The 23,566-nt window shown below is 50.0% G+C and overlaps 1 protein-coding gene across 1 annotated transcript; it reads left to right on the forward strand.

The window, feature by feature from the left end:
* The first annotated feature begins 971 nt into the window (after positions 1-971).
* Positions 972-22,263, forward strand: STK38 (serine/threonine kinase 38). The gene is made up of 14 exons (XM_054087766.1): positions 972-1,102; positions 4,309-4,441; positions 8,127-8,178; positions 8,316-8,438; positions 9,123-9,206; positions 9,751-9,874; positions 10,583-10,737; positions 12,671-12,773; positions 14,792-14,853; positions 15,806-15,923; positions 16,125-16,248; positions 16,966-17,061; positions 17,315-17,409; positions 18,730-22,263. Exons 2-14 carry the CDS (start codon positions 4,311-4,313, stop codon positions 18,858-18,860), a joined length of 1,398 nt encoding a protein of 465 aa, XP_053943741.1. The 5' UTR covers positions 972-1,102; positions 4,309-4,310; the 3' UTR covers positions 18,861-22,263.
* Positions 22,264-23,566: the final 1,303 nt, after the last annotated feature.

Consider the following 23,566-nt stretch of genomic DNA (forward strand, 5'->3'; position numbering starts at 1 on the left):
AACTGCCTGAAAGGAGGTTGTGGAGAGGTGGGTGTTGGTCTCTTCTCCCAAGTGACAGGTGATAGAACAAAGGGGAATGGCCTCAAGATGCACCACGGGAGGGTCAGACTGGACATTAGGAAACATTTCTCCATCAAAAGGGTTCTCAGGCCCTGGCGGAGGCGCCCAGGGAGGGGTTGGAGTCCCCATCCCTGGAGGGGTTTAACAGATGGGTGGATGAGGGGCTCAGGGATCTGTGTTAGAAGTGGACAGGGATGCTTGGATTCCATGATCTCTAAGGTCTTTTCCAGCTGAGCAGTTCTGTGATTCACTAACGGCCATTTCTGAAATGAAACAGAGATCCCATCCCCATCCCCCCCCTCCCCGCCCCCCCCCCGCCCCCGCCCCGGGGACAATCCCCTGCACGAGGGGCGGGGCTAGGGGATCGATGGGCGTGTCCACCGGGCTCAGTGGGCGTGGCTAAGGGCTCTATAGGCTGGGCCAGAGGACAGCGTGATCAGGGCTCGGTGGGTGGGGTCATGGGCTCAGTAGGCGCCGCAGCGGCAGGTAGATAGGGCCTAGCTCGGTGGGCGGGGTGAGACGGCTCAGTGGGCGGGGTCACATCGCTAGGTAGATGGAGCCATATGGCTTGGTGGGCGGGGCCAGTGGGCGCTGTCGGGGGCGTGGCCAATTGGTAAGCGGGCATGGCCAATAGGGATCGGGTGGGGCCCCAGATGGCTCCGTGGGTGGAGCCTAGCTCGATAGGCGGGGCCAAGGGCTCAGCGACTGAGGACAGCCGTGCAGTGGGCGTGGCCTGTCTTAGTGAGCGTGGCCTGTTGGGGGGGGTGCGCATGGCCCACTGAAGTGAGCAAGGCCTCTACCAAGGGGCGTGGCCTGTTCAGATGGGCGTGGCCCGCCCTGGAGAGTGCCCGTCCCGGGGGCGTGGCTTGTCCGGGGCGATCGTCTACCAAGTGGGCGTGGCCTGTCCCGGGGCGGGGCGGAGCAGGCGCGCTGCCGCGGCCCGGGGTGCGCGTCCCGGCGCGGGGACTCAGCTCGTCGCGGTCCTGCCCCGCGTTCTCCGCCGCCGCCGCAGCTCCTCGCCGCTCTCCTCCCGAGGGCTCCGGTAAGCCGCCCCCACTTCGCCCCCGCGCCCCCCTCCGCATCCCCGCCGATCCCGGGGCGGGGGGAGCCGGGGCCGCGCCTCGCGATTCCCGGGGCGGCGGGGCTGGGGTCCCTCCCCCGGGCGTCCTCCCCTCCCCCGTTACTCGCGGAGCTTGCGCTCCCTTTGTCCGGGGCCGGTGACGCTGCGGGGACGGGGGGCTCCGCCCCATCCCCGGTGCCCGGAGCATCCCGGTCCGTCCCCGGTGCCCAGAGCATCCCGGTCCGTCCCCGGTGCCCGGAGCATCCCGGTCTATCCCTGTTGCTGGGAGCATCCCAGTCCATCCCCGGTGCCCAGAGCATCCCGGTCCGTCCCCGGTGCCCGGAGCATCCCGGTCTATCCCCAGTGCTGGGAGCGTCCCGGTCCATCCCTGTTGCCAGGAACCATCCTGGTCCGTTGCTGGTGCTGGGAACCATCCCAGTTCATCATTGGTGCCAGGAGCATCCCACCCTGTCACCAGTCCCAGGATCCATCCTGGTCCATCCCCCATGCTGGGAACCATTCCAGTCTATCCCTGGTGCCCGGACCACCCTGCTCCATCCCCGGTGCCAAGAACCATCCTGGTCTCTTGCTGTTTCTGGGAACCATCCCAGTCCATCACCAGTCCCAGGAGCATCCCACCCTATCGCCAGTGCCAGGAACCATTCTGGTCCATCCCCCAGTGCTGGGAGCATCTTGGTCCATCACCAGTGCCAAAAACCATCCTGGTCCATCCCTTGTGTCATGAACCACACCCGTTCGCCACTGGTGCTAGGAGCATCCCACCCTATCACCCATGCCGGGAGCCATCCCGGTCCGTCCCTGGTGCTGGGAGCCATCCTGGTCCATCCTCAGTGCTGGGAGCCATCCTGGTCCGTCCCCGGTGCTGGGAGCCATCCCGGTCCATCCTCAGTGCTGGGAGCCATCCCGGTCCGTCCCCGGTGCTGGGAGCCATCCCGGTCCGTCCCCAGTGCTGGGAGCCATCCCGGTCCATCCCCAGTGCTGGGAGCCATCCTGGTCCATCCTCAGTGCTGGGAGCCATCCCGGTCCGTCCCCGGTGCTGGGAGCCATCCCGGTCCATCCCCAGTGCTGGGAGCCATCCCAGTCCATCCCCAGTGCTGGGAGCCATCCCGGTCCATCCCCAGTGCTGGGAGCCATCCCGGTCCATCCCCAGTGCTGGGAGCCATCCTGGTCCGTCCCCGGTGCTGGGAGCCATCCCGGTCCATCCTCAGTGCTGGGAGCCATCCCGGTCCGTCCCCGGTGCTGGGAGCCATCCCGGTCCGTCCCCAGTGCTGGGAGCCATCCCGGTCCATCCCCAGTGCTGGGAGCCATCCTGGTCCATCCTCAGTGCTGGGAGCCATCCCGGTCCATCCCCAGTGCTGGGAGCCATCCCGGTCCATCCCCAGTGCTGGGAGCCATCCCGGTCCATCCCCAGTGCTGGGAGCCATCCCGGTCCATCCTCAGTGCTGGGAGCCATCCAGGTCCGTCCCCGGTGCTGGGAGCCATCCTGGTCCATCCTCAGTGCTGGGAGCCATCCCGGTCCATCCCCAGTGCTGGGAGCCATCATGGTCCGTTCCCAGTGCTGGGGAGCATCCCAGTCCATCCCTGTGGGCTGGCTCCAAGCGCTCCCTGCAGAGAGGGCACCCTCGCACCTACAGATGTCTCACACCTTCCAACCAGCTGCTTCCTCTTTCCTTCCCCTTCCTTTTGTTTTTACATCTGCTCCTGTCAGAGAATTCCCTATTCTCTTCTCTGGGAAGCAGGATCCCGAGGCAGGGCTTTCACGCCTCCCTGCTTACAACACACTGGGATGTGATGCATGGAGAACGTGGCCTTGTTACTCGGAGCTGCTCCTCCATCCCAAAAACTATCCCGCTGGAGGCTCTTCCCATCTCCTACGCTGTTAGTGTCTCCGTGGAGGAGCCCGTGAGCGCAGCAAACTCAACGATTGCCGTCTCTAAAGGAGTCAATTCACAAAGGAGCAGGGACGGTGCTGTGAAAAGACCTGCAAAGTGTCAACAGAAAAGAATAATCATGGATCACTGGCCCAGGGTGCCCAGAGCAGTGGTGGCTGCTCCATCCCTGGAGGGGTTCCAGGCCAGGTTGGATGGGGCTTGGAGCCCCTGAGCCAGTGGGAGGTGTCCCTGCCCATGGCAGGGGGTTGGATGGGCTTTGAGGTCCTTTCCAACCCAACCCATTCCATGGTTTTATGGTTGCCAGCACCCAAACATCATAAAACTGGGAATTGTGTGCCCGACCTGGATTTCCCTGGAGTTTCTCTCAAGAGTTGCAGAACTCAGTTTGTTTTCCTGCACGTTGCGCTGCAGAACCAGGTGAAGGGCTCGTTCTACACCTGCAATCTTTACCTTTCGATGCATTTGAGAAGGTAGAGCTGAGTTGGCAAATGTGCCGCAGGGCTGGGAGCAGCCTGCTCCGATACATGATCCCTTGGGGAAGTATGAGATACTTAAACTGGGATTTTCTGACAGTGGCCCTCTGGGTTTTGCCCGGTTTCTGCGTGAAGGCATCTAGTCAGAGTGCCTAAAAGCCACAAAATGCCTTTTTATGTTCCTCAGTTGTGCCGTGATCGGGTGGCTTTCAGGATTTTGATCAATATTGCAGCAGAGGAGACAAGAGGCAACTGGAAGGGTTTCTTCCAGTAAGGGTCAAAGGAAGGGGAAGCTCAGGGTTACATCCCTGGAGGTGCTCAAGGCCAGGTTGGATGGAGCTTTGATCACCCTGATCCAGTGGGAGGTGTCCCTGCCCATGGCAGGGGGTGGAACTGGATGGGCTTTGGTGTCCCTTCCAACCCAATGCCCTCCACGATTCTGTGATTCTCTGTTTCAGTGCAGCGTTTCTGAATTTTTACCATTTCTTGAAAGTAAAATATATATGGAGAGAGATCAGCACTTGCAGCGCTGCCTGAAATTGTGGTTTTTGAGGCATCGTGTTTCTTAAGTTTCCTTCCCTCTTGTTTTCAGATCAAAAATGTTCAAAACAGGAAGTTTGAACCTTTTATTTTGTAAGCCCCGTCCCTCCTCAGGCTCGGTTTTGCCAACTGGGCTGTCAGTGCTTGTTGTTCACAACTTACCTTTGTGATTCAGCACCACTTAATTGATTGCAGCTCTCGTTTGACGGTTATTTGTCATTTACAGTGTTAAATGCTCCCTCCCTTTCCCATTTCCCAACAGCCATGGCCATGACGGGCCCGACGCCGTGCTCGTCCATGAGCAACCACACCAAGGAGCGTGTTACGATGACAAAGGTGACACTGGAAAACTTCTACAGCAACCTCATCGCTCAGCATGAAGAACGAGAAATGAGGTAAAAATCTTTCTTGCTTCCTGTCCAAACCGGATAAGAGCCAAACCCATATGTCACCTGTATGTTGTCCTCTGGAGCCAGAGCAAAACCAACCCATCTTTGCTGAACGTATACCAAAACTCCTGGGATGGGTGCCCGGATGAGGTTTGGTGCAGATATCTAGGGACAGTTGCTGGGTTTGTGAATCCCAGAGGGGTTTAGGATGGAGCTTTTTGAGTTCATAGAGTCATAGAATCATAGAATAGTTTGGATTGGAAGGGACCTTAAAGATCATCCGGTTCCAACCCCTGCCATGGGCAGGGACACCTCCCACTGGATCAGGGGCTCCAAGCCCCATCCAACCTGGCCTGGAACCCCTCCAGGGATGGGGCAGCCACCACTGCTCTGGGCAACCTGGGCCAGGGCCTCACCACCCTCATAGCGAAGAAATTCCTCCTTACATCTAGTCTAAATCTTCCCCTCTCCAGTTTATACCCGTTGCCCCTCATCGTATCACCCCAAGGATTTGAGAACAGCCCCTCTCCAGCTTTCTTGTAGCCCCTTCAAGTACTGGAAGGTCATTACTAGATCTCCTCAGAACCTTATCTTTTCCAGGCTGAACAACCCCAACTCTCTCAGCCTGTCCTCATACAGGAGGTGCTCCAGCCCTCAGATCATCCTTGTAGCCTCCTCTGGACCCGTTCCAACAGCTCCATCTCCTTCTTATGTTGGTGATTCCAGAACTGGACACAATACTCCAGATGAGGTCTCACAGAGAGGAACAGAGGGGCAGAATCCCCTCCCTCCCTGCTGGCCACACTGCTTTGGATGCAGCCCAGGACACGGTTGGCCTCTGGGCTGTGAGCACACATTGTGGCTCATGTTGAGCTTCTCCTCCCCCAGCACCCCAAGTCCTTCTCTGCAGGGCAGCTCTCAATCACATCATCCCCTTCTCCTTGCAAATGCAGAAGTGAGATGGCTGTTACCGAGTTTTTTAAACCCGCCGCGTATTTGAGTATGCAACTAACGGGAACTGACTTTGAGATGTGCTTGGGATGGTGCGAGTACAGTTCTGAAGTACAAAGCCAGCGTTTACAAATGTTTATCCTATTGCCTCTTCCCTTTTTCTCTTCCTGACTGTAGTATTTAAAGCTCACTCCAGAGCATTGGTTTCAGTTTGGGTTAGAATGTGCGATTGAGGCAGCTGATAGAGAGAAGATCATCTTTTCAAAGACACCAAGGGACTTCTGCAAGGACTGTCCTTTCGTGCTAACTTCTTATCTGGGAGTTGGCGTCTCTTTAAATATAATAAATAAATATAACAAATAAATATAAAAAGAAATATAATAAATAAATAAATATAAAAATATATAAATAGATATATAAATATAGTGACCTTCCAGTACCTGAAAATGACCTTCCAGTACCTGAAGGAGCTACAAGAAAGCTGGAGAGGGACTGGTCACAAAGGTTTGTAGTGATAGGATGAGGGGCAATGGGTATAAACTGGAGAGGGGCAGATTTAGACTGGACATAACGAGGAATTTCTTCACCATGAGAGTGGTGAGACACTGGAACAGGTTGTCCAGGGAAGTTGTGGCTGCCCCATCCCTGGAGGTGTTCCAGGCCAGGTTGGATGGTTCTTGGAGCCCCTGATCCAGTGGGAGGTGTCCCTGCCCATGGCAGAGGGTGGAACTGGATGGGCTTTCAGATCCCTTCCAACCCAAACTATTCTATGATTCCATGATTCTATCAGGCCAAATACAACAAGTGATGTTGAGAAGCGTTGCTTTTGCCTCCCTCTGGCTGGAACCCTCTAATTTGCTGAGCACCCTCAAGCTGCGGCGCTGGGACCTCTGCTGTTCTCCCAGCTCACCCCGTAGTCTATAATCAGAGTTTCCAAAAAGGTTCAGGGCTGGCTCACTGGCAGATTGCTGCCAACCCCCTCCCTGGATTCTGCTAACTACTGTAACGGCAGGAACGAGGGAGCCGTTTAGTAATAAACACTGACTTGCACGCATGTTTTCTTCAAGGCTTCAAATTAGTAAGGAGAGATCGAGGTTATCACCGAGTTCATTCCTTTCTCTTCACGTAGCTCTCGTTATTTTTTATTGTGAGCACTGTTTTCTGCTCCTCAAACCTCACTGGCAAAGTTTTTTTTCTCTTTTCGATCAAGTCTGTCTGAACAAACCTGCTGGACTTTGAGTTATCTGCTCTTATTAACGATAGATGTGTGTGTGGCTGTGCCGTTCGGCGTTTAAATGGTGTTGACAACAGGTTCACGGGCAGGACCTGGTGGGGATATGGGGGAATCATAAAATCAGAAGGTTGGAAAAGACCTTTGAGATCGTCAGCTCCAACCGTACCTCTCCACTGCTAAACCATATCGGCAAGGACTTCATCACCTGCCTTCTAAACCCCTCCAGGGATGGGGACTCCGCCACCTCCTTGGGCGCCTCTACCAGGGTCTGAGAACGCTTTTAGTGAAGAAATTGTGATGTCCAATCTGAACCTACCCTGGCAGAGCTTGAGGCCATTCCCTCTTGTCCTATCAGCCGTCACTTGGGAGAAGAGCCCAACACCCACCTCTCTCCAACCTCCTTTTAGGTAGTTGTAGAGCGCAATAACATCTCCCCTCAGCCTCCTCTTCTCCAGGGAATTCCAGCATCGCTTGCTCACACTGAGCTGTGTAATTCTGTGCACGGCAGGAGGCGTCTTCTGCTCCTGGAGTCACAATTTGGACGATGGAATGAGAGGAGCGGGCAAGGCTCTCTGCGTACTGGAATAAGGGCGAAGCGGTTCCAATGTACCCGATTATGGAAATGATAACGCATAATATTATCGCCTCGCAGCAGCTGCGTAGCGGCCCAGGAGGCCGGAAGAGGATCTTGCGAAGAATGACTTGCGTAAAGAGAAGGAATTTTTTTAGTGCATTTGTAATGTTACACCAAGAAAAACACGCAGGGAGAGGAAAAACCCCAAAACCACCAAGCCCAGCTCAGCCCGCTGTCAGCGTGGTCGGGTTAGGAAGAAGGTCTCAGAGGGTGATCATTACAAACATCCCTGAAGCATTTCCTCGCTCTGAAGCTTTGCTTCCTTTTTTTTTTCCTTTTCTCCCAAATTATTGTACGAAGGCTGTAAATATTTTGGGCTCTTTAAGGGAGAGCGTGTGCGCAGGAGTGTTTCTTCTGCTCCAATATTTTGAGCATCTCTGGTGGTAGAAAATGTAAAGTAACCGTTCTCATTTTGCATTTTGGAATGGAGAGAAATGTGGGTGCAGATCCACAGCTGTGTTTAAGGAGCCACTTCTAAGTGAGACTTTAGTGCTTAAATATTTATTATCTGGCCTTAAGTGACTTACCCAGACGTCAAAGAGAGAAACAAGAATTGAACCGAGATCTCCTCTATCTGTATTTGCACACAACAAAAACGTAATCTTGAGTAGGATGTGAGACCTGAGGCGGATTTAGAGCGTCAAAGTCGGAGAGGACAGGGCTGTAACGGTAAAGCTTTAATGTTGCGTTGTTCAAAATTAATCTCATGTCTGAGTCTCAAATATCTTATTTGCACTTATTATTACGTCTTCCTTTCACAGCGAGCGTAAAGCAGAGGTGTTGGGGATGAGCGTGTGGTTAAGAAACGACGTTATAACGATTCAATTTTCAATTCAATAACGATTTATTCTTCTAATTTGTCTCTGCTGTAGACAAAAGAAGCTGGAACAGATGATGGAAGAAGAAGGCTTGAAAGATGAAGAGGTAAGGAATGGGAAAACTGTCTTAATGGTTAAAACCAAGTGGTTTTCTTTTATAAGTGGAGATCTGGGATCTTTACGTGGAAGTGCTGGGATTCTCTATGGAGAATTCTCACTCTTGCTTTCTTTCCTAAACTCTAGAAAAGAATCAGGAGGTCAGCACACGCGCAAAAGGAAACGGAGTTTCTTCGTCTAAAAAGAACAAGGCTTGGTTTGGAAGACTTTGAATCCTTGAAAGTAATAGGCAGAGGAGCATTTGGAGAGGTAAGTCCAGAAAAGGTCATAGAATCATAGAATAGTTTGGATTGGAAGGAACCTTAAAGCCCATCCAGTTCCAACCCCTCTGCCATGGGCAGGGATATCCCACTAAATCAGGCTGCCCAAGGCCCATCCAACCTGGCCCTCAACTCCTCCAGGGATGGGGAAAGATGCCTAAACATCTTTTTAAGCAGCACTGGTTAAAGACTTGCATTGTTTATACAAGGGAAGGATAAATGTTATAACAACCTCAGATTGATTTTTAGCCCAAGAATTATGTGCGTCTGGCTTTGTGCCAAATCAGTCCATTTAAAAAAGTCACGATGTGCCTTAAAGGAAGGTAAAAGCTGTCGGAAAGGACGCGGTGGGTGAGCTAAACACAGGTTTGGCAGCCGACTCTAGTTCTGACCTCCTTAGAGACAGGGAGAGCTGGAGGGGTACTCGCAGTCGTCTCTTCTGGTGACCACCTTCAAAGAAAGCGATGTGGACCTTTGGCTTTAAATGTCCGATTGCTCAATGTGTCATCGCTGTGAAAATGGTTTCATCTCAAAATAAACAAAACTCGTTTGCCGTTCCCGTGCGCTATGTAATGCTTTTGGTTTTATAATCTGATATGGTTTATTAAATGGAAGCCGAGGGCCTGATAGCCAAATTTCTCAAGAGCTGCGGTGCTAATGCTGTGTTTCCTAGGTGCGGCTTGTCCAGAAGAAAGATACAGGGCATGTTTATGCCATGAAAATACTGCGTAAAGCTGATATGCTTGAAAAGGAGCAGGTGAGTGGCCACCCCGAGTAGCAACGGGCCTTGCAAAGTCATCTGAAATGTCAATGGTAGTTGTGATGCGTTGAGAACAACAAGCATCTATGGACACCTGGAGAAGAGAAGGCTCCAAGGAGACCTTAGAGGAGCCTCCACTACTGAAAGGGGCTCCAGGAAAGCTGGGGAGGGACTTTTTCCAAGGGTCTGGAGTGATAGAACGAGGGGGAATGGCTTTAAGTTGGAGAAGGGGAAGATTTAGATTAGACATTAGGAAGAAGTTCTTCACACTGAGTGTGAGGAGGCCCTGGAACAGGTTGTCCAGAGCAGTGGTGGCTGTCCCATCCCTGGAGGTGTTCAAGGCCAGGTTGGATGGGGCTTTGAGCCCCTGATCCAGTGGGAGGTGTCCCTGCCCATGGCGGGTGTTCTGCCCTCCTGCGGAATTCTGACAGCAGTCTTATCAATATTTGACTCTTTCAATCTAACTTGAATTGTCTGTGAAATAAATGCAGGTAATAAACCAGAGATTTGTAATTAATTGAACGCATTTATGTATCTCCAGGTTGGCCATATTCGTGCGGAGCGGGACATCCTAGTGGAGGCAGACAGTTTGTGGGTTGTGAAAATGTTCTATAGTTTTCAGGACAAGCTAAACCTCTACCTGATCATGGAATTCCTGCCTGGAGGTAACGGCCTGAAATCAAAAGACTGCTTTCCTTTCGCTGGTGGATTTCTAACCTCTTAATTACAACTGTAGTGCGGGACGAGAGTGCGTGCGGTTACAACAAGTGATGTTTGTGCTGGGCATTGTTTTGCGAGGAAACAAGCTGTCTGCTTTTAGGAGGTCGGCTGCTGAGGTCCTGGGGCTGGGCTTGACGTTGTCTACTTGGATCTTTTGGCTGTAGATGTTTGGAATGTGGCCCTAATGCTCTGCTAATTCCTACCCTCCCTGTGCGCTGTCTCTCTGCGGATCCAGAACAGCTTTTGAGTTTCTCACTTTTTGCTCGTAGCTGCCCTGCAACGGGAGTAACTTTTAAGTCCTTTTTCAGAGGATGTTTGTCCTTGAACAGTGTTACTGTAATTCACTAAAGAAAGTTTCTCTGAAAGCCTATGATATCTGTGAGTAATTAAACCGCAAGAATGCTTTTTGAGATGATACTACACAAAGGCCATCTGTAACAGCTCTGTAGCTCAAAATGTCTATTGTCATGTGTGATTGAGCTGTGTAGTGATAACAGCTGTCCGCAGCTGGCTCCAAGGATGTTTCTGTGCTGCTATTTTGATCTTTAGGCCATCGAGCTGTCGCAGGAAGTCGAATCCAACTAAAGTCCGAGTCTTGAGTGGGGTCTGTGTGGCTTTGTCTTTACCTTTGCTGTTTGTGGGGTGCCTTCCAGGTGATATGATGACACTGTTGATGAAAAAAGACACTCTAACAGAAGAAGAGACACAGTTCTACATCGCTGAGACCGTGCTGGCTATTGATTCTATTCATCAGCTGGGTTTTATCCATCGAGACATAAAACCAGACAACCTCCTTCTGGATAGCAAGGTGGGTGCTAACCTTCTGCCGGGGGAGTGGTAAATAGGTCTTATAATTTTTTATATTATCATAGAATCATAGAATAATTAGGGTCGGAAGGGACCTTAAAGATCATCCTGTTGCATCCCCTGCCATGGGCAGGGACACCTCCCACTGGATCAGGGTGATCAAAGCCCCATCCAACCTGGCCTTGAACACCTCCAGGGATGGGGCAGCCACCACTGCTCTGGGCAACCTGGGCCAGTGTCTCACCACTTCGATTGTGAAGAAATTCCTCCTTATGCCCAGTCTAAATCTGCCCCTCTCCAGTTTATACCCATTCCCCCTCGTCCTATCCCCACAAGCTTTTGTGAACAGTCCCTCCTCAGCTTTCTTGTAGCCCCTTTCAGGTACTGGAAGGTCGCTATAAGGTCTCCTCGGAGCCTTCTCTTCTCCAACCCCACCTCTCTCAGCCTGTCCTCATACAGAAGGTGCTCCAGCCCTCGGATCATCTTTGTAGCCTCCTCTGGACCCATTCCCACAGCTCCATTCCTTCTTATGTTGAGGATTCCAGAACTGGACACAGTATTTCAGATGAGGTCTCCCAAGAGAGGAACAGAGGGGCAGAATCCCCTCCCTCCCTGCTGGCCACGCTGCTTTGGATGCAGCCCAGGACATGGTTGGTTTCTGGGCTGTGAGCGCACGTTGCCGGCTCGGATTGACCTGAACTAGGGTTGACAGTTAGGAAATAAGATGCTGCTGCTCTTGGCCCCGTTCCTTCCAGCTTTCGAAGACACATCTGCTGTATTGATGGCAGCAAAAAAAGCTGAGCCGAGCCAGACCTCTCCTCCACCTCCAGCTGTGTTCATACCTCATTGAAACAACTGTCAGAAAAGAGTTCCTAAGCTATTTTTGGCTATTTCAGCTGCAATTTCAAACACACGGTTTCGGTTCTCCCCTTTTAGTCAAAGACATTTCCTTTTGGGCTCACATCTGGTACTTTCACACTTGCCAGCTGTTGGGTAGATGAATAAATATGAAGGATGTAGTTCCATTAGTGACACTGAACGCTGAGATGCTCTCTCTGATGTGTTTCTGAAGGCTGCTGAGATTCCTCGATTGCTTCTAGGTGGTTATTGCCAAAAGCTTGATTGTTTCAGTATCCTCACCCCAAGTTTGCTTGCTTGGGAAAAGTTTACCCACAGTAAATAATGACTTTACCCCAATTCGTGATGTAATTCAGCGTGTCTGCATCTAGACACAGATAAATGTAGGGCTTTGAAAAGGAGGGTATTTTAGATCTCCGTGTAAAAATCACATCTAGGTGGTGTGGTCACGTGTTATGCGCTAGGATGGATCCAATCGCTGAATTTCAGGTGTTTCTCTCTTGGGGTCAATGGAGACGTCTGCTCTCACCCTGTGATGGTCAGGAACTTGCAGGAGCAGAGGTTTCTTGAAGTAAATCATTACTGGGCTTTCTCTGTGTAGTAGTGATGAAAATCATAGAATAGTTTGGGTTGGGAGGGACCTTAAAGATCATCCAGTTCCACCCCCTGCCATGGGCAGGGACACCTCCCACTGGATCAGGGGCTCCAAGCCCATCCAACCTGGCCTTGAACACCTCCAGGGATGGGGCAGCTGCAACTTCCTTGAGGAATTTTAATATTAATATTCACAATTTTATTTAATATTCACAATTATTAGTAAAAATTTTAATATTAAGATATTAATTAATAGATTTGTGTACGCATCCATCTTAGGCTAAACTAACGCAAAAAGAGCGCATCGTTTTATTTGACAAAATGAGGGGATGGGAAGAAGTATAGAAGTTGATTTCACAGAATCACAAGGTTGGAAAGGACCCATTGGATCATCGAGTCCAACCATTCCATGCTATGATTTGCTATGATAATGTGATGCCGTCTCCTACTGGTTTTATATTTTGGTTTGTTTTTGTTTCTAGGGCCACGTGAAGCTCTCGGACTTTGGTCTCTGTACTGGGCTAAAGAAAGCCCACAGAACAGAATTCTATCGAAACTTGAACCATAGTCTTCCCAGTGATTTCAGTAAGTTCTGTGGTGTGGAGGGGATCTGTGTACGAGCTGCCGGTGCCTGAGCTCGGTGGTGGGAGCACCTCTGCTCTGAGGACACGCTGAGAGGGTTGGAGTTGTTCAGCCTGGAGAAGAGAAGGCTCTGAGGAGACCTTAGAGCAGCTTTCAGCGCTGAAAGGGTCTCCAGGAAAGCTGGGGAGGGGCTCTGGATCAGGGAGGGCAGGAAGAGGATGAGGGGGAATGCTTTCAGACTGAAAGGAGGAAGATTTAGATTAGATTTTAGGAAGAAATTCTTCACAATGAGGGTGGGGAGGCCCTGGCCCAGGTTGCCCAGAGCAGTGGTGGCTGCCCCATCCCATGAGTTCAAGGCCAGGTTGGATGGGCTTTGAGCCCCTGAGCCAGTGGGAGGTGTCACTGCCCATGGTGGGGGTGGAACTGGATGGGCTCTAAGGCCCCTTCCAACCCAAACCATTCCATGATTGTACGATTGCTTGTTTGGATGTGAACCTAGAAGGCCTCACAATAAGGAGGTCCAATAATCAATGTTGCATCTGGAGGTGTCGTTTTTTTCCTTGTGTAAAACACCTGTAGAAAAATAATTGCAGTTACATTAATAGGCAAAACCACCTTCATTTCCAGAAGTTTAACTTTGAAGTAGACTCCGCTGTAGCCCTTTTTTGCCTGTATAAGAGACCTCAAATGAAAATTCAGTGTGACTTGGTGGCTGCGGGCTGCATCTCAAGTGTCATTTACATTACTAAGTGAGAGCAGAGTGTCTCCGAAGAGTCAGTAATTTTATCAAGGGAAATGACTTTGATCATGAAGTTAAAACCCTCTGAGAGCATGGATTGCTAAGGAAAGGCTTGATACAATTTTATCACTATTACGTAGGTTTTGAAGTTGCTGATAGGTTTAGATCCATAGAATTGCTATGCTGGAAAGACCTTTGAGATCATCAAGCCCCACCGTCCCTGTCCACTGCTAAATTATATCCCTAAGCACTTCTTCTACCCGTCTTTTAAACCCCTCCAGGGATGGGGACCTCCCTGGGCAGCTGTCCCAGTGCTTGAGAACTCTTTCAGTGATGAACTTTTTTCCTAATGTCCCATCTAAACCTCCCCGGGGACAACTTGCAGCCATTCCCTCTCCTGTCCTCTGTCACTGGGGAGAAGAGCCCAACACCACCTCACCACAACCTCCTCTCAGGCAGTTGTAGAGAGCAATAAGGTCTCCCCTCATCTCCTCTTCTCCAGGCTAAACAACCCCAGGTCCCTCAGCCGCTCCTCGTAACCCTTGTTCTCCAGCCCCTTCCCCAGCGTTGTTCTCTTCTCTGGACACTCTCCAGGACTTCAATGTTCTCCTTGTAATGAGGGGCCCAAAAGTGAACCCAGGATTTGAGGTGCGGTCTCACCAGTGCTGAGCACAGGGCACAATCCCTTCCCTGGTCCTGCTGGCCACGTTGTTTCCAGTTGGGTCTTGACAGATGTGCTTTTTGTGATCTGGACTGGTGGAAGAGGCCACATCCCTTGCTGTGCTCTCAACTGTCTCCTGCACTGCCTGCGACCACTCTGAGCTGCCATCGTGGGCTCTCCAGAGATTGCACCAGGGAGGCTGAGGAGGATGAGCTCTTTAGAACCAGGTTAACTACTTTGGCTCTGCTGATGTGGCTCATCTTCAGTGAGGGGAACGCTTCCACAAACCCTCCGGCTTCACCGTGGGGGTAACCAGTGGCCAGAGGGGCTGGTGGTGAGCAACTGGGGACGTAACCTCTCACCAGGACGGCTGAACACAACATGGGTTGTCTATCCAGCCCTGGGTGCCTTCTCTGATGTCGTAAAGATTTGTAGGGCAGTGCTTTGGGGGTAAAAAATGTGTGTTGGGTGACCAGTAGGATAGTCACAGAATCACAGAATCACAAGGTTGGAAAGGACCCATTGGATCATCGAGTCCAACCATTCCTAACACTCCCTAAACCATGTCCCTAAGTACTTCATCCACCCGTTCCTTAAACACCTCATTCCAATCTCCTTTAGCCTTCCAGAACATGAATTCCAAAAGGAAAGCAGAGACTTGGAAGAGAAACAGACGGCAGCTGGTAAGTACATTTTACCTGGTTGGAAATGTTCTCTGAGCTGTTGCATCCGATGGGTCGTGTGTTGAAAGGCTTTGATCCATTTCAGAGTTCTGAACGGGGCTGAAATAGCGATTCGTGCTTTTTCTTCTAAAAAGAGCAATGGCTGTGGTTTGTCCTTTGTGCCTCTGCCGTGTGCCTGGGGTAGCGCTGCCCTTGTGGTGTGCTCCGATAGCTGCTGCCTCCCAGCTCCCAATAACAGTTCTTAGAATAGAATCATTAAGGTTGGAAAAGCTCTCCAAGCTCACCCGGTCCAACCATCAGTCCAACCCCACCGTGCCTACTAAACCATGGCGATAGCCATGTGGTGTTTGAAGCCCTCCAGGGATGGAGACTCCCCCACTGCCCTGGGCAGCCTCTGCCAGGGCTTCACCACTCTGTTAGTAAAGAAATTTTTCCCAATATCCAATCTAAACCTCCCCCGGGGCAACTTGAGGCCATTTTGTCTTGTCCTATCACTTGTCACTTGGGAGAAGAGCCCAGCACCCGTGTGGCTCCAACCTTCTTTCAGGAGCTGCAGGGAGTGATGAGGTCTCCCCTCAGCCTCTTCTTCTCCAGAGAGAACAGCCCCAGGTCTTTCAGCCGCTTCTCGTAAGACTTGTTCTCCAGACCCTTCTCCAGCTTCGTTGTCCTCCTCTGGATACACACCAGCAATTTGATGTCTTTCTTGCCACTTCCAACGTAATGAATGCCCCATTCCTCCGTGCCAGTTGTCCCTTTTCCCATTTCTCTGTAAATATTTTAAGACTTCTTCACACAAACACGTTGGTTTTGTCTAAACATCTTGAAGTAAAGCTTTAAGCTGCTTTGCTAAAGGATCTGGTGTGTTCCTCAAAATAACCACTGTCGCACAAATTCCCACATCCGTACGGAGCGGTTTTCTTTAAGGATTCATAACTGATGCTGTTTGTTCCAGGCTTTTTCTACCGTGGGGACTCCAGATTACATCGCCCCTGAAGTTTTCATGCAGACCGGGTACAACAAGCTTTGTGACTGGTGGTCGCTCGGGGTCATCATGTACGAGATGCTGATCGGTGAGGAACAGGCAGGGCGCAAGTTGGCAACAGGACGTGGGCTGGAGGACATGGGCTGTAGTCGCTTGCTCGGGATCAGGATCTCAAAGCGTTTGTTCCTTGCGTGGTTTGAGGCGTGTTCTGAACTGCTGCATCGTGGGCTTTGGTAACTATAGGAGCTGTTCTTGCTTTATAAAAGATGGTATTCTTCTTCCTTTTCAGGTTATCCCCCGTTCTGTTCGGAGACTCCTCAAGAAACTTATAAGAAAGTGATGAATTGGAAAGAGACTCTGACATTTCCTCCGGAAGTTCCAGTATCTGATAAAGCAAAGGATCTTATTTTAAGGTGCCAGCCATATGCCAGTTGATATAGCACTCATTTTCTTGTCTTGCACACCGTAGCGTGCGCCTCTCATGGCTTCCATGAGAGGATTAAAACCCGTGCCACGCCCTGTTCTGCACATGCACCAAACGCTGAGCTCCATTGTCAAATACATTTGTCTCTCAGAGGTCGTTTAGTGCTTCCCCCAACTAAGCCACGTTAAAAGGAGCTCCCATGTAAGTGCTGCTGCTCTGGCAAAATAGGAATGTTTCTGCTCTTTAGTTTGTCCGTGAGCTTCTCCTGGAAGCAACGTAGAGCATTTTGCCAGAGTTCGCTTCTTACAATAGCAATGCTTTGGATGCATGCACTGGAGCACACAAACGTATCCCAGTGCATGCAGACTCCTGCTCGTTCATTTATAATTCCAGTCACTTTATCTATTTTCAGGACAGAAATATAAAGGTCTAGCTTTTTAGGCTTTATATATTCTCCTGCTCCACACTGGTCCTGAAATAGAAAAGGGCACATTATCCTGTTGTGAAAAATTACATCTCAACTGTAGCATTTGACATAACGTTCCCAAAGCATAACCGCGTGCGTTGGTTTTGCGGTTTGGGAGTTCTTAACCTTCTCCATTTAGACGTTAAGAAGCCGTAGTTGTATCAGTTCAGCAAGCCGTTCCATTTCTGGATGGAATGCTTTCGTTTTCATTCTTCATTTTCATTCTTCCTTCCATCCCAGATTTTGCTGTGAATGGGAGCACAGAATTGGTGCATCGGGTGTGGAGGAAATAAAGAGTAACCCATTCTTTGAAGGGGTTGATTGGGAGCATATCAGGTAAGATGCTTTGCAGAAAAGCAAGCTGCTCTTCTCTGGAGACTCTTTAAAGCCGGGCCTGTTCGACAGAAGGCAGCAGCTTGACTGGCATTTCTTATGTCTAGGTGTGGGTGAGAGTATTTTGTTCCGTTTCCGAAGCTTGCGAAGGTTTAGGTACCTGATCTGATAAGGGTTTGATTCTGTTATGAAATGAAAAGTGGCTGAATGCTGCTTTCTTTTAAGCCTTAACGCTGAAATCTGCTTTTCTTGGCAGAGAGAGACCCGCTGCGATTTCGATAGAAATTAAAAGCATTGATGATACATCAAACTTTGATGAATTTCCAGAATCTGATATCCTTAAACCAACAGGTAAATGCTTTGATCCTGCACGTAAGGAAGCCTTCCTTCTCCAGTTAAAAACCGTAACTTTGCTATTAATCATCAGAGGAATCTAACTAGATTCCAGGTTTTTTTTGTCATGATCCAAAGGTTGGCGGGTGGTCCCGTGGCGCAGGGGTGCGAAAGCTGTAGTTTGGCTTTTGGGAGAGGGGATGCCAAAGTGTAAATGGTGCGGGAGCGGTTTGAGGAAGGGCATCTTTCAGGGGCAGCAGCGCTCCCGGCAGATTCGGATCCTGGTGGGACCCGGGATCCCAGCACTGTGAGTCCCTCTTGGGAGCAACTGATTCTTGCTGGTGTGGCTGGCACTCGCTATAGAATCCTAGAATAGTTTGGGTTGGAAGGGACCTTAAAGATCATCCAGTTCCAACCCTCTGCCATGGGCAGGGACACCTCCCACTGGATCAGGGGCTCCGAGCCCCATCCAACCTGGCCTTGAACCCCTTCAGGGATGGGGCAGCCCCCACTGCTCTGGGCAACCTGGGCCAGGGCCTCACCACCCTCATTGTGAAGAATTTCTTCCTTATGTCAAGCCTAAATCTGCCCCTCTCCAGTTTATACCCGTCCCCCCTCGTCCTACCCCCACAAGCCTTTACGAACAGTCCCTCTCCAGCTTTCTTGTAGCCCCTTCAGGCACTGGAAGGTCACTATAAGATCTCCTCAGAGCCTTCTCTTCTCCAGGCTGAACAACCCCAACTCTCTCAGCCTGTCCTCAGATGGAAGGTGCTCCAGCCTTCACATCATCCTTGTAGCCTCCTCTGGACCCGTTCCAACATATATATTTATAGCAGGGAGGGAGGAAGAGGATGGAAGGAGATGGAATGTTTTGCTGCCAGTCTCTACAGGGTCCTTGTATTTATGTGTCAAAGCATAGCCAAGCATTTGCTCCAACACCGTACAGCAGTTCTTGACTGAGGTCGAAGAGGGGCAGGTTTAGATTAGACATTAGGAAGAAATTCTTCACGATGAGGGTGGGGAGGCCCTGGCCCAGGTTGCCCAGAGCAGTGGTGGCTGCCCCATCCCTGGAGGGGTTCAAGGCCAGGTTGGATGGGGCTTTGGAGCCCCTGAGCCAGCAGGAGGTGTCGCTGCTCATGGCAGGGGGTTGGAATTAGATGATATTTAAGGTTCCTTCAAGCTAAACCATTCCATGATTCTATGAATGAAACCAAATGCCTACATTTATGGTATTCCTTTCTTTAGAAGCATTCCCCGCTTCCACATCCCGTGTTTTGTATGAAAATCAACCTGGCAGTCCTCAAAGGATGATTTTATTTCGTCTGTGTCTTTTCTTAGTGGCAACAGTCAACCATCCGGAGACTGACTACAAGAACAAAGACTGGGTTTTTATCAATTACACCTACAAGCGTTTCGAAGGTCTGACAGCCCGAGGAGCAATACCATCCTACATGAAAGCAGGAAAGTAATCAGTCTTTACCTGGGACAACTTCTGAGCCGTGGAATTATGTTCCTGTACTTTGGGTTTATTCCCATAAAAGAACTTGTTCTTTTTTTTCAAGAAATCTTGAGGGCTATCAACTCTTGGAAGACGCTTCAAGACCTTTGTTACACGCCCTGCTTCTCACTGAGGGGTTTTTCATTGAAAACGTTTGTGTCATCTCTGCTGCGAGCACATTTTGCTGCTTCCGGAGCAACAGTTTCAATTTGCATTTTCTATTCTTTGCCGGACTGTAGAGGCCATCGGGAGAGGAGATGCTTTGACGTACAAAGCCCGCGATGGTCTACGGGCTGCTCTGCCAGTCCTGCGTTAAAGTGACAAATTCAACCTGCCAATTCTGCCAGCGCTGCTTTCCCCGTGGCAAAAGACTTCAGTTCGGAGGAAACAAAGCAATAATTAAAGCTTGAGATGGACAACTCTCCAGTGAACTCTCCAGCAGAAGGACACAACTTGCATTGCCTTAACCTTAGTTTGTAGTGCTGGTTTTTATAATGCTACTTGGAAGCCTCTTGAGCAGCGTTCCTCACCTCTGAGCGGCCTCCAGCTGTGGTGCACTTTACTTTTGGTACTAAGACAGTGACCCTCGAGCCATTGGGTATTTTTTCTGTATTAAAAATGGATGTGACACTTTCTTTTCTAGAAGGTGAGAGGAGAAAGGGATCGGCTCCTCCAGCGCCGGCAGCTCTCAGTTACCATGTGAAGGGACGGCAGGAGATAGAAGCTACAGCTGGTGCCACAGGTGGATCCGGAATTAGAGCAGGGAGGGAGGGAGGGAAATTCGTTTAACCTGATCATTGCTGGACAACTCATGTAGTGGGGGTGAGCTGTGAGGCTCCTGGTCCTGCTGATGCCATCTTTTGGCCGCTTCAAAGATCTGCTGCGTGTTCTTCTGTTTAGAGACGGAGCCTCTTTTTGTGGCCGCCTTGGTTTTGAGAGGAACAGGATCAGATTCTTCCGTGAATCTTGATGACGGAAGCTTCCTGGGCTCGCTCTTCCTTCCAGAACTCCTTTGCTGGCGGCTAAGCCAGCTCCAGCTGTCCCCGTAGAGGCTTCCAAGGAGACGGTGCCTCACGACTCACTTCTGGGCAGTGGAACCCACCCCATCCACTCTTGGATTATTGCCTTGTGTGATCGATAAAACATACGCTCCGTTTGATCAGGCTGCTCTCCAGGAGAGCCCCAAAGTGCCTTTCCTTGCTTAAGCATCTCTTGGAACACGACCGCATTTTGGGAGGGAGGAGTCTCCCTTGGTTGAGCTGTTGGGAATCCCTTTCTATGAGCGTGAGCTCTGCTTTGCGCCTGTTTTGTAGTTACCTCTGTGCTTCCAGGTGCAGATGGCATTAACCTCTACGCCTGCCTTGTTCCAATCGTTAATTCACAATTAGATTTTTTTTTTTAGAGGTTTCTAAAAGTACGAATCAGTTTGAACTGTCCTGGATTCTTCCGAACTCCCGTTGGTGCTGAACACTACAGAGCACAGACGAAATCCACCCCCCTGCTGGTCAGAAACCAAACTCGAGCAGTATTTCAAGGTAAAAATAAGGCTTTCTGTTACATTTAGCCCTAACTTTCTAGATTAGGAAATGAAAGAAAATGGGTTTGTAGTGAAACTTGTCTTAATAGGTGCTTTTAGGGAGTTTTTACTTAGATGTCTTTTGAACCGAGTGCCATCGTGAAGAGCCGTTTAGGGGATTGAAAGGATGGGATATAGCTAAAACGGGGTGATAACTCGTTAGCATCCTCTCCCTAACCACCCCTTGTGCTTTTTTTTTGTCTGTGTCTTAGGCGTTTAATGAATTGCCATAAGCAGCTTAGATACCACTTGGATCCTACAGAGCTGAAATGCAAAAAAAATAGCCTTAATTAGACGTCCCAGGACCACTGTGGTCGGTGGGGCTTACTCAGACGAATAAGGGCTAACTGAAGTCATGAGTTATAGGATTAGGCTTTTTATCAACTGGTCAGTAAAATCACCTTCTGCTCCCTTGATATTTTTTATAAAGGACTGATAGCAGCTTCTCAAGTTGCTCCATCTCCTGCAGTTTCTTTGAGCCATTTGAAAGTGTTGCCTTATCAGAAAACCAAGAGGTATTATTAATATCAAAGCATTTTTTTTTTAAACGAACAGCTTAGTTACTGCCTTAAAATTAAAAGAAAAAATAATATCAAAATTATTCAAAGCTACTGTGGATTAGGAACAAATGGTTTTGAGTAGCTGCATTATTGGCCCTTTACTAAAAGGGACTGGTGTTTTTATTTATCAATACCAAAGATGAAACTACACAGTTTTAAGTCGTGACAACGTGCTGGGAAAAACCCTCCATAGTAATATGTAATGTGTGCTTTTAGTCCATGTGTTTTAAAGTCTTTTGGAACCTCAGATTAGTCACTTTTTGAGGGGAAGGTGAAGTTATTCAAAGGCACGCGGAGCAGTTGGGTACCTTCCTCCTGTTGTCATGCAGGAGAAGGTGGATCTCTTTGAGTACAGATCCTCTTGGATCTCGGGTGCATCCTAAGCCTGTGTCCTATGACAAAAGAAGTACAGCTTTGTCTTTCCAGGATCCACACATCACTGCTAACAGATAAGGATTTTTGTTCCATCTCCCACCTTAGCCAAACACTTTTGTTGCTGCTGGCTTGTGTGTATTGAGGTTTATGTATCTTATAGCTCTTCTTTTTTATAAACTGCAAGCAGTCGCTGGACTTCGAGGAGTAATTCCACTCTGAATTTTCAATGAACAGAGAATCACAGAAAGGTTTGGGTTGGAAAGGACATCAAAGCCCATCCAGTTCCAACCCCTGCCATGGGCAGGGACACCTCCCACTGGATCAGGGGCTCCAAGAACCATCCAACCTGGCCTGGAACCCCTCCAGGGATGGGCAGCCACTATTTCCTTGGGTAACCTATTCCAGGGCCTCCCCACCATCATTGTGAAATTCTTCCTACTATCTAATTGAAATCTTCCCCCTTCCAATTTAAAGCCATTCCCCTCATCCTATCCCACCAGGCCCTTGGAACAGCCCCTCCGCAGCTCTCCTGGAGCTCCTTTCAGCACTGGAAGCTGCTCTAAGGTCTCCTCGGAGCTTTCTTTTCTCCAGGCTGAACAACCCCACCTCTGTCTGCCTGTCCTCAGATGCTGCCAGTTCACCTCTACATCACACCTAGCGCAAACCTGCACTAAGTGTTCCTTATCACTGTGCCCTGACTCTGCCTTAACCCATAAGCTGAAAAAGTGGTCTGTAAATATTTAAAGCCGTTACTACATTGCACTGTAAAATTTGGCAATTGTATTGTGTGTGCCCGGGGGGGGCGGAGGGAGCCAACTTTTTATGGAATGATCTTTGCATTGTGTTGTGTAAATAAAATCCTCTTAAGTCATCACAGCGGTGCCAAGTGCCTCGTTTAACAGCTGGGAATCTCTCAGGTTTGTTGTTATTAAGACTTAAAACTGAGTTTTAGGATCACGAGCTGGAGCATGGGAACGGAGTGGTAACTCCTGGGGTGAAGACATAGAGCAGACATGGAGAAATGATAAAAGGCAGAGCTGATGTTCAAAACAGAGCCTCCCTGGGCAGAAAGCTCCAGGCTGGAGCACCCTGGCCCCTCTCAGCGAGGTGTCTGCATTGTTCTTTCACTTTATCAGCTTCAGGGCAAGTTCTTCCAATCTTTACTGTATTTTTAAAAGGGATAACGAGCAGTGAGCAAGCAACATGGGGAGCCAAGCTACAACCCTTAATTTTTTCCTACCCGTTTGTAACACGCCAAAATCAACTCTGAGTTCGTATTGCATTGCTTCTCATTTGTGACAGCTCCACTTCTGAGTGTGAGTTCCTGTTATCACCTCGGTAATTCTACTAAATTCCACAAACTCAAACAACTTTCATAGAATCAGAATTACCAGCTTGGAAAGGACCTCTGAGATCATTGAGTCCAACCACTCCTCTCTGCCACTAAACCATGGCCCTGAGCACCTCGTCCACATGTCTTTTGAACACCTCCAGGGATGGGGACTCCACTCCCTCCCTGTGCAGCCTCTGACAGTGCCCAATGACCCTTTCTGTGAACACTTTTTTCCTGCTGTCCAGTCTGACCCTCCCCTGGCGCAGCTTGAGGCCATTCCCCTTGTCCTGTCCTCTGTCACTGGGGAGAAGAGCCCAGCTCCCTCCTCTCTATAACCTTTTAGGTAGTTGTAGAGAGCAATAAGGTCTCCCCTCAGCCTCCTCTTCTCCAGGCTGAACAACCCCAGGTCCCTCACTCTTGTTCTCCAGCCCCTTCTGCAGCTTCGTTGCTCTTCTCTGGACACACTCCAGAGGCTCAGCATCATCCTTGGAGCGAGGGGCCCTCAAGCTTCAAGAGAACTCTTGAAATACACCCAACACTGAACACGGAAATGGAAGTCAGAGCTGCTCCAAAGCTGTTGTGTTCTAAAGACAGAAGAACAAGTGGAGAGTGTCCTCCCAGGTGCAGCCCAAACCTCAGCGCCTGCTATCGATGCTGCAGAGCCTCTGGGGTTAGTGGTGTCTCATACCTGTGCTGTGCGCTGCATTTAGAGCACTGCTGTGACAGGCTGGTAAACTCCAAGGTGTTGGTAGCGATGCTACCTACAAGGTCCCTGCCAAAGCAACCCAGCTCTGTCTGATGCAAAACTCCTCCCAAGACTCTGGGCTCACAAG

This window comes from Cuculus canorus, chromosome 24 (assembly GCF_017976375.1).
Source record: "Cuculus canorus isolate bCucCan1 chromosome 24, bCucCan1.pri, whole genome shotgun sequence".
NCBI lineage: Eukaryota > Metazoa > Chordata > Aves > Cuculiformes > Cuculidae > Cuculus > Cuculus canorus.